General features: G+C 49.5%; 2 protein-coding genes and 1 long non-coding RNA gene across 5 annotated transcripts; 1 reads left to right on the forward strand and 2 right to left on the reverse strand.

Annotated features, from left to right (window-relative positions):
• Window positions 1-2,341: 2,341 nt before the first annotated feature.
• Window positions 2,342-6,660, reverse strand: LOC100839112 (ankyrin repeat domain-containing protein 13C). Of its 2 annotated transcripts, none has more exons than XM_010237647.2 (2): window positions 4,751-6,656; window positions 2,342-3,140 (listed from the first exon to the last, which is right to left on the reverse strand). In XM_010237647.2, the coding sequence occupies exons 1-2, from the start codon at window positions 6,248-6,250 to the stop codon at window positions 2,745-2,747; spliced, it is 1,896 nt and encodes a 631-aa protein (XP_010235949.1). In that variant the 5' UTR covers window positions 6,251-6,656; the 3' UTR covers window positions 2,342-2,744. The 2 variants fall into 2 exon arrangements, with proteins under 2 accessions (XP_010235949.1, XP_010235950.1); XM_010237648.3 differs by lacking the exon at window positions 2,342-3,140 and adding an exon at window positions 3,163-3,327 and having other exon boundaries at window positions 4,751-6,660.
• A 2,612-nt stretch (window positions 6,661-9,272) lies between these two features.
• LOC100822125 (phosphate transporter PHO1-2) lies at window positions 9,273-15,006 on the reverse strand. 2 transcript variants are annotated; one of them, XM_014901347.2, is made up of 15 exons: window positions 14,396-15,006; window positions 14,190-14,249; window positions 13,774-14,062; window positions 13,149-13,521; window positions 12,617-12,665; window positions 11,907-11,981; window positions 11,680-11,809; window positions 11,437-11,557; window positions 11,040-11,283; window positions 10,853-10,957; window positions 10,733-10,777; window positions 10,501-10,653; window positions 10,139-10,417; window positions 9,916-10,052; window positions 9,273-9,824 (listed from the first exon to the last, which is right to left on the reverse strand). In XM_014901347.2, the coding sequence occupies exons 1-15, from the start codon at window positions 14,675-14,677 to the stop codon at window positions 9,737-9,739; spliced, it is 2,430 nt and encodes an 809-aa protein (XP_014756833.1). In that variant the 5' UTR covers window positions 14,678-15,006; the 3' UTR covers window positions 9,273-9,736. The 2 variants fall into 2 exon arrangements, with proteins under 2 accessions (XP_014756833.1, XP_003570364.1); XM_003570316.4 differs by having other exon boundaries at window positions 14,402-15,005.
• LOC104583841 lies at window positions 11,557-12,272 on the forward strand. Its single transcript, XR_002965069.1, has 2 exons — window positions 11,557-11,728; window positions 11,863-12,272. It is a non-coding gene; the product is annotated as an uncharacterized LOC104583841 (long non-coding RNA).
• Window positions 15,007-16,317: the final 1,311 nt, after the last annotated feature.

Raw genomic sequence — 16,317 nt, forward strand, 5'->3', positions numbered from 1 at the left:
ATCTACTATGCAGGTCTAACTCCAGGAATTGAATTTGGTACAGTGTAACAACCACAAGGTAAAATGTGGCAGAAAATATTAAATTGGGTAAACACTGTGAAATAATCACAACAAAATTGAATTTACTCTAAAAAAATCGCACAAGGTAGCTCTATTCGTGGGACATTCGCGTTGCAAAATAGCAGTCCTCTGATCCATATTAATTGTCGTAATATTACATGTATTTAGACGCTTTTTAACACAGATACATTCATATTTGGGCAAATTTGAGACAATTATTACGGATCAGAGGGAGTACTATTAATTTTGCGCAATTCGTTTTGAGTGAGTTTTCTTCAAAACTAACAACTCATTAATTGTTTCGTTTAGATTCATTTGTTGATGAAATAAATTTTGAAAATATGGGAGGGTTGTCTGCAAAATTAATTGCATTGCCTAAAGTGCAACCTTGACGAAACAGGAAGCAATCTGGTGCCACGACATGCCGTGCGCATGCCCGAGTAGGCGAGAACCGACTACGGTACAGACTACCAGTGCCAGATACTCAGGCGGACTCGGAATCATAACTAATCAGCGCGACAAATATGCAAGTATGCAACCGATCCTCCTTGCCTTTCCGTAATCCACGCAACAACGATGGCGCCTCTGCGGCGAGCGCGCGCGGCCGCCGCCATCCGTTGGGCGCCATATAAAGGAGGATCGCTGCTCTCGAGGTGCCGCAGAGCGCGCCGCGTGCTCGACGGCGGCGGCGGCGACGACGAGCAGCCGCTGGAGCACGGCGTGGTCACGACGTCGGCTCTTCTCCACGAGGACGCGCTCGCCGCCGTCTTCGCCAGGCTCCACGACGACGGGCCCGCCGTCGTCCGCTGCGCCGTGACGTGCAGGCGCTGGGCCCGTGTCGTGTCCCGAGAAGCCGCCGCCCTCGCCCGCGCCCTGCCCCCTCTCGGGTCCCTCGCGCTCGGCTTCTTCCACCAGGATGACGACGTGACCGGCCGGCGGCGTTCAGGGCCCTTCTTCGTCCCGACGACGTCCGGCTCCCGTCTCCTCGGCTCCACAACGTCGTCGCTGCTCGACGGCGTCCATGGCGTCGATTCAGACTTCTCCCGCCCAGTCGCGTCCAGGAACGGCCCCTCGTGCTGGAGCTCCGGCGAGAAGTACGCGCCGACGGGCTCCGGCTCTGCGTCTGCGACCCCGTGACAGGCGCCGCGGACGTGCTCCCGCCGCTCTCCGGCCAGGACAAGCCCGGCTATTACGTGTGCGCCTTGCTCACTGGCGAAGACGCGGACCCGCCCGTCCTCTCGCCGGCCTACTTCCGCCTGCTCCTCGTCTACAACCGCCGCGGCTTCACGGCGCTCCGCCGGTACTCGTCGGGCACGGGCAGCTGGGGCCCGGAAGCCAAGGCCGACACGCGCGTCTCCACCGGGTGGCTGCACGGCAACATGGTGCAGGCCACCGCCCTCCGCGGCGCCGTCTACTGGCCCCTGGACCGGTTCGTGCTCGGGCCTCGGGGTACGCCTCGACGGAAGCACGTCGTCGTCCATGGACCAATTCATGGTGCCCTACGCCTACCCGGGGAAGATCCCCTTGTCCCGATCCGGGAGCGGGAACAGGGCCATCTGCGTCTCGCCGGACAGGAGGCTGTGCTCGGTTGGCCTCATACTCTGTGGGGACATCCTTGGAGTGGACACGCGAAGCTTCTTCCGAGATGACGCCGGCAATGACGGTGATGTAAGTGCTGGGAGATGGGTGCGACAAGATAGGACCTTGTTCACCCAGTTTAAAGTAAAGTGCGCGGCCGCTATGACAAGCTAGGCGATGGTACTGCGAGAAGAGCGGAGTGTTCTTCTTCACGCTCGCCCAAGGCAGCTCCATCCGTGGCCCGTGGGACGTTCGCGTTCCACCTCGAGACCAAGACGCTAGAAAAGGTCCATGATCGTGACGCGTGGACAAACTTCTGCGGGTATGAGTTGCAGCACGAGGTTCACATGAACTCGTTCGTCGTGCCACCTTAAATTTGTAATTTAGGCATAAATGACGAAGCAGAGAGATAAATGTAGACAAAAAGAAAAATCTGTAGAAGTCTCAAGGTGTTGATTCCATTTGACAAACACGAAATGCAAATTAGTGTATTCTCTGCTGAAAAGTAATGCAATTTAGTAACCCGTAGAAAGCTCGTATATACTACAGTAGTAACATGTCTCTCTGGGAATAATAAAATTGCTCTTCCATGAAGAAATGCCACCCCTTGGAAACAAAGCATGAGAGACTGCGTGCACAAACCAGCAGAAGAACATACCGGAGTAGTAGACGCAAGCAAACTGCAGAAACAAAAGGAGATCCGTTTGGTACAAGCATGTGCATCGAAAAATCACTGCATATACCAAGTATTCATACAACGGGAGGACGGGGGAAACACTACATCCCCCTCATAGTGTCGAACACATCTTTTAAACAACAGGGCTATATCATCATCACCATCAAACATACATCCAACATGAAGGAAAAGGGGCGGGGACAAAAATAGAATTGAATTACAGATTAGCACGGTATAATCCATCCTGTACTTCCTTGAGATTTGGCTCGGAATCGGTTACCAAGCCACACGTATTCTCCGGGGGCACTATCGATCTGCAGCTTACTGATCAGCCACCATCAACATCTAGCACCTGCGCCTGACGAGCAGCCACCATCAACACCTAGCACCGTGTGGACGCAGCAGCGATTTACTATGCTGTAAAAATGCTTTATTCAAAGCCATCCATCATCGGGTGTTGGGCCCCTTCTGAGGAGGTGCTTTTCGACGACTGCTTACGAGCCGTACCTCGCCTGCTCTTGGCTTTCTTTGCCTTCATCCTCCGTTTCTTCTCAGTGGCATCAACCCAGGTGTATTCAGAAGGTATGTGGAATGGATCAACCTCATCTTTCCAGTTCCGACTATCACCACTGTCACTAGACTGTGCACCGCGGCCCCCTCTAACCCATGAATACCATGAGGCTGATCCTTCTGAATCTTTGGACTTGGCGTCCTGGAACTGCGTGGGGCTTGAAGGTGGTGTAGCAAACTCATCTAAAGGTTGTAGTTCTTCAAACTTTGTGAATGTCACAATGACCCGTATCGTTGGGACAATAGGGATAGCAATCTGAAAATAAACACGACACGCAGTTAGAAATCACTATTTTAAAATATAGCTTACCGGATGCAGTCTATCATCCATGAATATCCATTCCCCCCTGGTAATAAGGATAAAACACCCAGAGTGTCCCTCAAGTAGGAATACAAAGGGAAAAGGAGAGTTCCTCGAGAGCAAAACATCCTTGCATGAAAACCTTCAAGGTAAGAAAACAGTTCTGTTCATCAATCCATACTTTTTCAATCAATCATGAATCAAGCACTATGTGCTTTCACATGCATCAGTTAGATTACTAGTCTTTCCAGACCTGCTATCACATTCTTGACAGGTGCATAATGGTATTGATTGGGCAAATGGACAATAGGCATTGTAGGTTAAAAATTATGTGAAGGCAATACATGCAGTTAGAAGGAATGAAACTCAGCCTGGATCAAAAAGACAGGCAAAATGGATACTGTATGTGGAAATAATCCTGATAGCACTATACTTTTTGGCAATAATCCTGCCTTGTTCAGATACTGGTTAGCTGTCGCCTCAAGTAGCTAGCATTATATTTTAATATTTAAAGTGGTCAGATTGAAACTCAAATCTCTAGAACAGACACAATAGTAAGTCCTGCTCCAGGCCTCTAATAGTAACCAAGATTCAACAATAAAACATGTGCAGAAGCATTGAGAACAATGTGAAAAGAGATGATTTAACGAAGCAGAAAAATGTGGCAAACCAATTAACAATACATATGAAGTAACTCATAGATTCTAGGGCGAGTAAAGAATGTTCTATATGCATAGGTGAAGAATGTTCTATATGCATACGTATTTCCAAGCAATAAGGAGAAGAAATGTCATCATGCATCTAAAGCCTACCAGTAGTATATCATTTGTTCATATGTTGCATGTTATAAGCTGTAAACAATGAGTTTATCATTTCAACTCGAATATAAATCCCTTATTAGACTCCAACAAATACTTCAAAGAAAAGGCTTAATTATTTCGTTCTATGCTCCTATTGTGAAAGTAAAGACAATATGCTACAAGTGCAATCATACTTTCTAGCAAAGCAGGCAGGCAGATGGTGAAAAACTGAAGACCACATCTTATGACTGTCCTTGTGAGTGGAAGATATTGATTACAAGTTCCAGAAGGGCATGTATAAGATCCAGTATTTCGATAACTTGAGCAATTCTCTCTTATAATACTTCCAGTCCCAGAAAAGAACATGCATAGCTATTAGTCATACATCAGATATTGAGATCAGAGCCAGGAACAAAGATAATTTCACGATGGAGGTCTAAACAACACTGTGTGACTGATACCAGAAATCCAAGCAAGGGAAGAGAAGTAGAACGAAGCATGGTGGTCAGTCGACACCAAACAATGACATTGCTCCTACTGTCCTACAGTAGGCGAATTTTTTTGTTGATTGTAGTATGGAAACTGAATCCTGGTGACATGACTGTAAATCTTGACTTACAAAGTCATAGTTGCCCATCACCATGGATGTTCAGAAAGAATAAGAAAGCAAACTTTGATATGAAATAAACAGCACTGCAATCAATTGGAGCTCATTGAGTAACTGAAAATGGAATGACTAATGTAGTCAAGTTGAAAGATGGTTACCTTGACTGGAAATGTGCCTGTAGGCAGCTTGGTAGTCAAGAGTTCCCTAAGCCTCCTGACAGCCTTCACTTTGTTTGCTAATACATCGAGCAAAGGGATCAGCTCATCCGTCTTCAAAGGAAAATCTGGTGTCAGCCACAACACTGGTCTTAATCCCTTCTTGTACTCGCTTTCAAGTTTATTGGAATCCCCAGAAGAGGCACCCTTCTTCTTCTTTCCATTTCCCTTCTCCTTTCCCTTCCCTGGATCACCCGACTCATCCTTACTCACTGCCTTGGGTGGCTTCTCGTCATTCTTGGCGCCTTTCTTACCGCTCCAACCGAACCATCCCTTCTTGTCTTTCCCCACACCATTTGCATCCAAATTTTCAGCCCCTTTATCACCTTCCTCAGCCCTATCCTCAGATTCCTCGTCTTGGTTCCCCATTCTCAACGCAGAATCAAGCTGCTTCCTCTCCTCGGCTGTCAAGACCTCATCCAGCTCGGATTCAAGTTCTGTGCTCCTCCCGTTCTTCTCCTCCCCATCCATCGCAAACAGCTCCTCATCTGTCATTGCCCCAGGAACCCGTCTCGACTTCACTGTCACCAGAACATTCAACATATCATACACCTTCGCTTTCCACTGCCCCACGGCTTCAGTCCTCTCTTGCCGGCGCCAGTTCATATGCGGTACGAGATCCGCTTGCGTGACATCTATCCCAGGGCGATACATATTCGTCTTGGACATCAATGCCACCTCATGAGCCACCTCTGCCTCTGTAGGTTGAACGCCCGCTCCTTCCAACGCATCTGTGATCTCTTTATCCTTATGGGACAGAACTATTAGAGAACCTGGCAGCAACTCCTTACCCCCAGCATCCTCCGGCCGCGCTCCGTCGCCGAGAAACAAAAATGTCTGGTCCGAGCGCTGGATGCGGAAGCCGTCGAATCCAGCAAGCGTCATGTCAGCTCGTAGCGCAGCCCCTCGCTTCCAAATGCGGTAGGTGTCGGACGGGGCGATGCGTCCGATGAAGGGTATAACGGAGGACTCGAAGTGGAAGGAGATCTCCATGTAGAAGTCGCGGATGCGGTTGATGGAGGCAAGGACGCGCGGGAGGCGGCGACACCACTTGGCCCAGGCGAGGGGCTGGTAATGCCGCGCGATGATGGTGGCGATGGCGTCCTCGCGGGTGCAGACGGCCTCCTGGAGGGCGGACCAGCCGTCGGCGTTCTGGAGCGACCAGTCGGCGCCGGCGGACATGAGGATGTCGGCGGCGACGGGGTCGCGGAGGCGGACGGCGAGGTGGAGCGGGGTCTCCCTCCGGTGCACGTCGCGGCGGTCGATGACGGCGGAGACCGCGTCCGCCACGCCCTCCCCGGCGATGGACTGCTCCTCGGTGCTCACCTCCCCGGCGCGCGGGAGGCGAGGGAGCGCGGCCACCAGCCTCCGCAGCTCCGCGTGGTCCCGCCGCGCCACGGCGAGGTGGGCCGGGCTGTGCGCGTACCTGGACACGTCGTCCATGGCTGGCTTCTGCTGCTGCTACTGTCCCTGTCAGTCCTGGCGCTGGGCGGGGAACGAGCAGCAGCCAAACCCCACCTCGCTCCTCCTCCACCCTCTAGGCGCCGCTACGCTAGGCGATTCGGATCTGGCACCGCATGGGGGTCAGATCTGGCGCCCAGGAGGGTCTGGACTGGATCGGCCGCGCGCCCGACGGCAGACCGCGCCGGCGACTTGCACGCGCGCGCGCGCGGCGGGGAGGGAGGCAGCGGAGAATCGGCGGGCGGCGGCAGGGAGGGAGGGGGGAGAGAGAGAGAGACCGGAGAGGAGGGGGACGAAGTGGTCCTCCTATTTCCAGAGAGCAGAGAGACGGGTTCGCGTTTCGATTCGTGCGATGTCTCCCTCTCTCTGTCTCGATCGGTCGAGTCGTGGCAGTGGAGAGCGTGGAGTCGGTCTTGTTGGCCGCGACGGAGGCAGCAAGCTTCTCTCGTCGTGTATGTCCCTCTGGCAGGTGGGGACGCTGCTGTTTTTGCTTGAGCGTTATTGGGGCGATCTGGCTTTGGTGTGGGGCTCATCGTTTAATTACGCCGGACACCAATCGATTTTGGTTGTCTTTCTTTTACTACCATCTTGTCTTAAAGAACAATTGCGAGGCAAGCTAGCTGCCGTTGATGGTAGATGGTCTCCTGAATGATCAGTACTAGGAGTAATTGGCTAACAACAGTTATGTCATGCGCTTGTACTGACTTCTTGATCGGGCTCTAGAAAGATAAATAACCAACACGACGCGGTTTATCCTCGTTTGACCAATGAAATTGCACAACTGCATCAACAGTTTTTTTTTTCTGAAGGAAGAAAAGGGCGTAACAACTCTGTCGCTACTGCACAAACCAACCACGTAACAATAACAGTCTCCGTCAACCAAACAAACGGAGCGAATTAGGCCCTAACCTAATAACCGGGGTCTTAAAAGTCGTCGGCTGTTGGGCATCCCGGTGCCGTGTCGACTCAACAGAGACACATCTAACACCTGACAAATCCTAAACCTGAAACTATAGTGCTGCCAACCAAAATAATCAATCGATCACCAGATGAGCCTACGATCGGGCACGGCAGGTTGCTAATCCGGGGAAGCAAATCCTATTAGGTTGGTGGCTTCATGCATCAGCTGCATCAGTAGATAGATGGATGCCAAGTTGCCAACTGCCACTGTGAACGGAGAGCCTCCTGTCCTGCGCATGCCTGAGTGCGTGCATTTACGCCGGATCGGACGATTCTTCTGTGTCCCTGACAGAAACTTGCAAGTAGGTAGGTATAAGCCAAGTTGGTAAAGAGATCTGGGCTAGCTTGGCCGATCCATCTCGCAGATGCAGGCCACAGCTGGGCAAAGAAATGCTAGCCACGACTATCATTATTCTCGTGCTAGCTATTACGTGTGTTATGTGAAAGTATTGTGCGATCCCGGATCAGATCACGTGCGGCGTAGTTAATTAACCACGTACGGTTGGCCTAGTGCTATAGCTACTAATTGATTCTGCAACTCATTTCCAGACTTCCTGCTCTGAAGTTTGAACTCATTTTCAGGAGCTTATTGCTTCTCTGAACTCTGGAGAAGCATTGGGAGGGAAATCAACAGGGATTGCGGCTCAGCACCGCATATGATGTGTTCATGTGTCCGTCTTTTTGAGATCTCTCTGAGGAGGCAGGCAGACATGGAAGGATTGATACAGCCAGAACAAGATCTTTTCTGAAACGAAGATGCATACAAGTAAGCAGCTAGCTGCAGTGCAGATCTTGGGGTTCACCTATTCACCCGCGTGGATCGAGCCGCGGGCATATCATATGGGCAGGGACAACGCAGCGGCAAGATAGTTTGTCCTTAAACAAGAAATCGGTGACAGAGAGGTGTGTTTGCATTGCATGCATGGAGTGGACCCAACAAAATTGGTCCCTCCCCTGAAGCCACCATTTCTCCCTTGCCACCATGATGAAGCAGCCACGCGGCTAATTAGTGTACTACTAGTACTTAGCTAGAGCTACTAGCCTACTACTACGGGAGCAGGCAGCGATTTAAAGCTTGCTATGTAATGTGCCCTTGTTTAGGTAAGCCTAAACCTAGCTGGTCGTGCACAACTCATGCATGCATGTGCACGCAGCATTGCAGTAAAGAGAAAAATGGGGATGAGTTGCTGTCGACCTGGTTAATTAACGATGATAATAATCTCCCTCTGGAAAGGACGTATTGCATGATGTTTCGCTGTTGTGATGATGGTGTTAATTGTTAAATGTACGTGCAGTACCCTTTTTTCTGGTATCCTATGTTGGCTTGCGTGCGTGCTAATCATGCACGGGCAGTGGGCGCGCTCGGCGGTACTGTCGGAGTAGTACTAATCACGAGAGAGAGGTCAGTACTCACTGACACGGGATCACGTACTGGCCGGTCTGTAGCCCATTGCCCGGGCGGGATCCCAGGCCGGTCTGTAGCCCAGCAGAACAAAAGAGCCATCGTCCAGTACCCACACACGCCGGGCCCATATCCAGCAGCTTGCACAACAGCACAAGCACAAGTTCTAAAAAAAAACAGCACAAGCACAAATCACCTCGAAATTTCAAACACAGCCGTCCTCCCGAAAATCCCAAATCAATCTCTCATCGATCAATCATCCCAAATCCCCCAATCAAAGCCACCGTCCCGAGGACCGCTCCGGCGGCAGCGGCGGCGGAAAGCTTCCCGCGGCCGCCGCCTCGCCCCGCTCACCCCCAAGCCTTCCCCCTCCTCGTCCGACTCGCGCCGCACCCCGACGACCGCCGGTGGCAAGGAGAAGTCGGCGGCGTCCAAGCCGTCCAAGCCCACGTCGGTCGTGCGGTGGTCCACTTCGTGGATCCCGAGGGCCCGAGCTCCGTGGAGTCCTCCAAGCTCGTCTATACCCTCCGGGCTGCCGCCCGGGAGGGCCTCTGTCGGGAAGGACGCGGAGGCTGAGGCGGGCTTGCGGCGGAGCGTGGGCAGTGGGATCAGGTCTGCTTCTTTATTTTGTACTCCGTACCATTTATGTCCATGTATTTTTCCACTACACTGGATTTTTACATGTATTCACCAAAACATTGTTCAAACTCAGTTGCTGCCATGTTCATAAGCATGCGCACTATTTTCTTGGCATCAATCCCTAGACACATACACAGAGATTAACCATCAACAAAATTAATATCTTGTTAGTTGATTAATGGGCATCGATCTTCAATCGGCAATGAGGATCCTTCTCCTCTCTTTCCTGATCATAATGCCTCAGTTAGCTGTGCCCTGGTGAACTTGATACAGTGCACCGTCTGAGCTTATTCCATCTTAAGATCGGTAACACCATGGTCTTCTGAAGTTATGCTCTCTGAAGACTTTATTACCACCTGTGTTCCAAATCTAGCAGCAAGCACTACTAGGGTCAGGGACCCATTCCTGGAACTCTGATCCTAAATTCCCCTGATAATGTGAGCCGTCATACCCTTCTCTCCGTCTTATCAATCAGTTTCGAGTTCACGAAATGGTAACGGGACAGTCTTTACTGCTCTGAACTTGCCAACATTGTTCAAGTGTTCATTCTCCAGCCTGCAATCCAGTCAACCATATACCCGAGTTATAATAAAACACTAAACTAAACTAAAGTTAATGATTCCAGCTCTATTCTAATTTCAAATACCTGTAGAAGTTCCAATGCCCCCGCCGGATTATTTCTAATGAGGCAAGTGAAAAGTCCAGCAGGCGAGTCTCCACCTTACCAACACGGAACTTCATTACGCTCTCAGTCCAGGCCAGGCGAAGTAGTAGATTGAGCACCTGCGTCGTGAAGGCATTAGTACTCCTAAAGGTAGTCTTTTCTGTATCAGTATTGTACTGCAAATTGGTTGAACAAAGTGTAATACCATGGAAAGATAGTAGATGGATTTATTCTTCAAGATGAGCTCATCTCGCAGCCATAGGTTCTTAGATTTAGGGGTGAAGAAGCCCCAGTCCTTGACAAAGTCCCAGTAGAGCTGGTAAGAGGTGGCACCTGAGGACGAAATGACTACCATCAACACCCAAAAAGGCGTCGGCGTTGCAGCGTACTTGAACTTAACAGCAGCTGCAACCATCGCCGAAACATACTTTCCAGCATTTGCGAGCTGATTCATGTCATGTTCCTCCAGGTACCTTCTTAAACACTTCAAAACATGGTGACAAGTTTTAGTTTCAAACTAATCCTAACAATTTGAAATCTTACTAATATTCATATTTCAATTTATACCTGCATAGCTCTCCAGTAATAAGGGAGAAAAGAAATCACATAGGCTATGTGTTTGTATTGCTGGCCATTTGTACAGGTCTCATATGGGTTAGCCTTAAAGCTTCCTGCCATGAAGTAGCATGCTGCAAACTCCATGTGCCTTAATAATGGAACCTGGTACATACAAATTTAACTTATAAGAATTGCATCTCAATGCTCCATTGTTATAGTATAAAAGTGAGATGACTGTTACCTGGCTAGTTAGCTGGTCAGCCATAAAAAAATCAGCCATCAGAACCTGCATAATGAGGCAGCCCTGTCATCTAAATGTTCATAACCGTTTGTGAATCGAAAGCTTCATAGGTCTCCTTACCTTGTAGAATGGCGAGAATATGATGTTACGCAAGATGCGCATGAAGCAGTACCTTGTTGAGCGGTAGAACACATTAAACGGACAGAACAGGACTCCTATTGACAGCTGAAAAGTTTTGAAAACTGAAATCAGTTGATACACAACCTGAGCTATCAAATATTCCATAATATATAGTTTGTGTTCTTACTACTAGGAGCCCGCCAGGCACAGCGTTTGCGTAGGATGCACCGGCATTCCTGAGGAACAGGTTGATGACCAGTGCGGCCACCACAGTGCACATGATAGATGCGGACATGAGGAAGGCGTCCCTATGTGTTAGGGCAGTGTTCGGTGCAAAATCAAATATGAAGTTCTGGTTGATCCTGGTGCTCTTCCACATGAAGAGGTTGCATCCATACAGGAAGCAGTGCAAGCTGATGAGTGCGAACATGCTGCAGAAGAGCAAGGGCACATCTACTGTCATGTTTCGAGGTAAAATTGCATCCTTTCATCAATTACTAAATCCCAGATAATGAAAAATAGTACCAAACCCGTTGCAAGAACAGAGCATCTTATATAGTTAGAAACTGGACTTGAGAGTTTACCTGAAAACATGGAAAACCACTTCCATGTAGGCTGTGTTTCCAGCTGAAGCAAAAATGCCAGAAACATGGGCCAAAATAGCATATATGATGAACAGACTCACAAATGTTCCTGTGAACAACCCTGAAACACGAAACAAAAAACACCAAATTAGAGGATTGAACACCATAGATGGTAGATGGGTGGATCTTTTCTTTTTCTTTTTCTACTTTTTAGGAGAAAGATGGACGGATCTGACTACGTGCCTACGAGGAAGGTGATCATGTGCGTGTTCTTGAGCTGCTGCGGCTTGAGGTACTTCATCGCCACCATCCTGTCGTTGCCCGTGAAATTCTTCGTGAAAAGGGACTCCACCTCGTCTGCGAGCTGAAGCACCTGCTCAGGATTTCCATCTTTTTGCATTAATTCCTTCTGTTCATGTTCTTCAGGTTGGTATTGCAGAAGTGTTCGTGCAGGATGTAGATGATGGTACCTTGTCGGAGCTGCTGAACGGCGATCTCTTTACCTTCTGTGAAAACAAGTCCGTTGCTCGTTGTTGCTCTGATACCTGAAAGCATTTCGTGTCAGTTGCCAAAAACACATCAGTTTAATTACGCGTGTTAGTTCTGCAGACAATATGAGTAGCGTGACAGATGCTGAGGCGTCACCAACTCACCATGTTAGCACTAAGAAGTTTATAAATTCAGATGCTAACCAGACAGGAAGGAAGGGACCAACAGTGCTTATTTGCTTATAAATTTGTATCTGCATGATGCCAATCCAGTAGGATAACTGATCACTAACTGGAGTGTTTGCCTTTAAATAATATGCATGACCTATACTCCCTCTTTTTCACAAAGATCGACATATTTGGTTTTGTGTTAAGACAAGGCTTTGACTAATGATAACTTTATTAATATGTAATTTATATAATACGAAATCACAATTATTAGGAAAAGCTTTTGAAGATGAATCTATTGACATAAGTTTCATGTATGAAAAAACACATTAAGTTAGTAATTCTTGGTCAAATATTTGTCTTAACCAAAAAAGCTAATCTTTATGAAAAGGAGGGAGTATATACTCCTAAAAGAATACACCTATAAGACTATTGTTAATTACTAGGGTATTTCTCTTTATTCTTGTTCCTGTCCATCCATTTCTAATGAACACATGTTGCTAGTGGGTGTTAATATTACGTACCTTGACGAATTTCTTCAAAATCTTGGTGAATGCCTTTACATTGAGAGAGCTGCATTCATCCATGCACCAAAAGAAGGGAAAACAAAAACAGTCAGTCCATCACCACCACTACAAAGGCATTACAGTTCAGACTTTCAGAACAAAAGAAGAGGATACGAATGATAACCTTTAGCCTGCTCACTTAATGATGTGTTGCCTATTCAACACTTCTTTATTTTTGAAAAAAAAATTAGTCACAATCTTAAGTCTTTTAATTAACATATGCAACCATCCTAGCATTGTACCTCTTTTAGTAGATGATGCAACCATATATTCCTGGGAGGTAATAAAGAGGTCATATGCTGTAAAAAAACATATCCAACCATCCATATTTTCAACCAGTGTTGTTTCTTAGCGTGCAAATTTTACTAGGTGAGTGAGATTTCCAAAAGGATCAGTGAAGCGAGAATTAATTAATCCGCTCCCTCCGTCCAAAATAAATGCAAATCCAATTCATTTATTTTCGGTGCACGGTGATTGGACGCATGCACACCTGAACTTCTTGAGCAGCTCGAGGCCGCGGTAGAGCGCCATGAAGGCGTCCCGAATGTTCTTCTCGGCGTGCTGGACCTTCTTGCGGTGGACGAAGGCGGCGGCGGGGTCGGCGCCATCTTTCCGGAGCACGTTGACGAGCTCCTCCCACACCTTGAGCGCCGTCCGGCCCGGGTTGGACGCCGGGATGTCGATCCTGACCGTGGCAGGCATCTGCAGCGCCCTAGACTTGGCGCCGGCGTCGGCCTTCTTGGCGTCCTTCTTCCCCGGCAGCCCCAGGAAGCTGACGCCGTTGCGCTCCAGCGCCGCCATCACCTCGTCCGCCACCGCCGCCCCCTCCGCCGTCTCCGCCTGCTGCATCTCCAGGCTCCCATCTGTCAAATTACACAACAAGTGAGTGGTTCACTTCCCGTGCATGCATAAAGGATGGGCAAGCAACAAGCTAGGCCGGGGTTCATGTGTGAGCTAGTGACGTGCATGGGTAACCGGTTGGTTGAGCCTGATGACGCACACACGAACGGACGAGCGTAACGAGAGAGAAGATTCGGCATGGGTGCAAGTGTGTGTAACTAATAATAATAAGTAGTGTTGGTTTGCAGTGGGAGCACGGGGAACTAGCTAGCTACCTGACATGGACTGCGGCGAGGCGAGGCCCGGGGAGAGGAGGTAGCGGCCGCTGGAGACGTTGGGAGAAGCCGAGAGCGGCGGCGGCGTCGGCATGGAGCGGGTCCTGGCGAGGCCCCTGTTGCGGCGCCGGTTGGCGGCGTGGTCGGCCAGGATGCGCTTGACGTCGGCCAGGATCCGGAGCTGCTCCAGGAGCGCGTCGCCGCGCGCCAGCAGCTCCGCCTCCTGCGCCCCGTAGAAGCTGTTCACCTTCTCCAGCTCCTCGTCCGCCCGCTCCAGAAACTCCCTCTCCTGTACACACATGATTTTTCACAACATGAGTGTCTAATTTTGCAGGAATATAATGCATGCGGCACAGCGTTCGTGTGTGTGCACACATGTAAATGTGATCCATGGTTGGCATTCTCGAGATGCTTACGTGCTTGTCCCATGATCGGACGAGCTCCCCTGAATCGGTGCCGCTGCCCTCCTCGTCCTCCTGCCAAAAATGCACACTATCAGAACCAAACACTACGCATCACGTACGCACATGTCGTGTACGTGCAAGAAGCCAAGAACTTCTCGTTTCGTTGCACGAAAATATTTGCCAAAAAAGAGAAATTTGACGTGACCATCGACACGTACACGCACCGAGTTATTCGGACCCAGGGCTTGCACTCTGGGCGCCAGGCGCGCGGCGAGGGCGCGCACCGGGTCGAGCACGGAGAAGCTGAAGCTCTCGCTCTCGCTCTCGCCGCGGTCACCGGCGCCGGAGGAGGCGATGAGCGCCGACGACGTCGACGAGTCGTCGTCGCGGCGGGAGATCTTGATCTTCTTGATGAGCTTCTTGAGGCCCTTGTAGTCGACGAAGGCCGCCTTCCACTCAGGGATGATGCTGGCCTCGTACTCCCGCGAGAACTTCACCATGGCAGCAGGAGAGAGCCTCCCTTCCTAGCTATATACTGGCTAGCTAGCTAGCTAACAGTCTCTCGGCTCGCTGGGCGCCCGGGATCGAATTCGTGTTTGTGTTGCTTCTTGTCCCGGCGTAGCTAAATTACATGTGGGGAGACCGAGGATCGGTGCTAGCTTAAGCTAGGAGAGAGGCCCGGGCTGCGGCTGGGGGACAAGGACAGACAGGCAGGAGTGATGGGAGAAGCAATTGTGCTTATATAGATCGAGAGCTAGCTAGGGACGGAGAGAGAGAGGGAAAAGGATATGCGATCGAGTCGGCTCTTCACTTCGATCGTTTCTCTATGATCTGGCTCATGCATATGTATGGAGACTCGCACAACAAATAAGGGAGGGGGACTTAGTGGTGCTGAAAAGAAGATAAAAGTATTAGGTAGAAGGAACTAAAGGAGCCGGAAATTAGCCATAAAGGGGAAAAAGAAGAAAGGAAAGCAGAGGAGGGAACGGAATTCGTAGCAGTGGTGGTGGAGAGCTAGCTTGCAATGTATGCTGGCTTGCTGGCTGCACGGAAATGTGTAACGGATCATCGATCATGAGTGGTGCGTAGCGTACGTGCTTTCTATATATATGTGGGTGCGTTCAATTGTTTATGTGTACGTATATATATACTACCCTATATGTACTATAGCTAGCTGCCCGAAATCTAACTGGTCGCAGTCTGCTTGCGTCACTCGCTCGGGAATTAAAGGAAAGATGGGAGGAGGAGATGAGGAGAGGATCGGGGAATGAAGAGGAAGATTTTTTTTGTTTTTGTTTTTAAGAAGATGATAATCCCCTGCCCAACCCCATCTTTTGGGCGAAAAGACAGGGGAACACGAGGGATTGCAGGAGTTAAGCAACGTAACGTACGTGCCTTACTTGAGCGGCTCACTCACGTCGCTAGCTGCTGGTGCTGGCCATTCTCGGCCGGCCGGGGCAGCAGATCATAATGCGAACTCATTAATTAAGTTTCGGTTAGCTCATGTGTGCTAAATCCAGCTGATCACCCGTGCATGCATGAACTTGGGTGTGCAATTAACCGGTCGAGAAAAAACGTTACTGCAAGCTAGGTAGACGTGAATAACTTGCCGATCGAGTCATCCGTCGCCCTGTCAACGTCGAAATCCATCCGTCTAACGGTTGCTCCATGGTGGATCGATCCGTTGTTTCTTCTATCGAAGTAATAAATCTAAGGGAAAAAACAGAGTGTTTCGCCGGGGACTAATGTCGTGTCGCCGTAAGTAAGAAACTCGTAGGAGCGCACTTGTGTAGTTAATGCCATAGGTAGTAAGTAGTTACTCCGTTTCTAAATACTTGTCGTGATTTTAGTGTAAATTTGCACTAAACCATGACAAGTATTTAAAAACGGAGAGTATGTAAATATAGTACACTAATTGGATGAGTGTGCGTCTGCTCTGCATTTTCCGTCAGTAGATTGGGCGACGCAAATCGATCGAAAGTTGGAGATGATCAGACGCGACCCAGCACGCCGACGAAGGCCGGTGCGTCCGCGGCTGCGAGTGGCGAGATTCCAACGTGGCAACTGGCAAAGGTAACCTGCCGGTCTCTCAGTTAGTCATGTTCTTTTCTTTCCATAAAAAAGTAACTCTGATCAAAGT

This window comes from Brachypodium distachyon, chromosome 3 (genome assembly GCF_000005505.3).
Source record: "Brachypodium distachyon strain Bd21 chromosome 3, Brachypodium_distachyon_v3.0, whole genome shotgun sequence".
In the NCBI taxonomy this organism is placed as follows: domain Eukaryota; kingdom Viridiplantae; phylum Streptophyta; class Magnoliopsida; order Poales; family Poaceae; genus Brachypodium; species Brachypodium distachyon.

What these genes read in the sequence shown, in the direction of transcription:
- LOC100822125 (XM_014901347.2), bottom strand. Translation starts at nt 14,677, where the DNA reads ATGGTGAAGTTCTCGCGGGAGTACGAGGCCAGCATCATCCCTGAGTGG. An exon ending in TTTTGAAGAAATTCGTCAAG is followed by an intron (nt 11,982 to 12,616) that starts GTACGTAATATT and finishes AAATGCTTTCAG; the next exon opens with GTATCAGAGCAACAACGAGC. An exon ending in GTGGTTTTCCATGTTTTCAG is followed by an intron (nt 11,284 to 11,436) that starts GTAAACTCTCAA and finishes GCTCTTCTGCAG; the next exon opens with CATGTTCGCACTCATCAGCT.
- LOC100839112 (XM_010237647.2), bottom strand. Translation starts at nt 6,250, where the DNA reads ATGGACGACGTGTCCAGGTACGCGCACAGCCCGGCCCACCTCGCCGTG. An exon ending in CAGGCACATTTCCAGTCAAG is followed by an intron (nt 3,141 to 4,750) that starts GTAACCATCTTT and finishes GTTTATTTTCAG; the next exon opens with ATTGCTATCCCTATTGTCCC.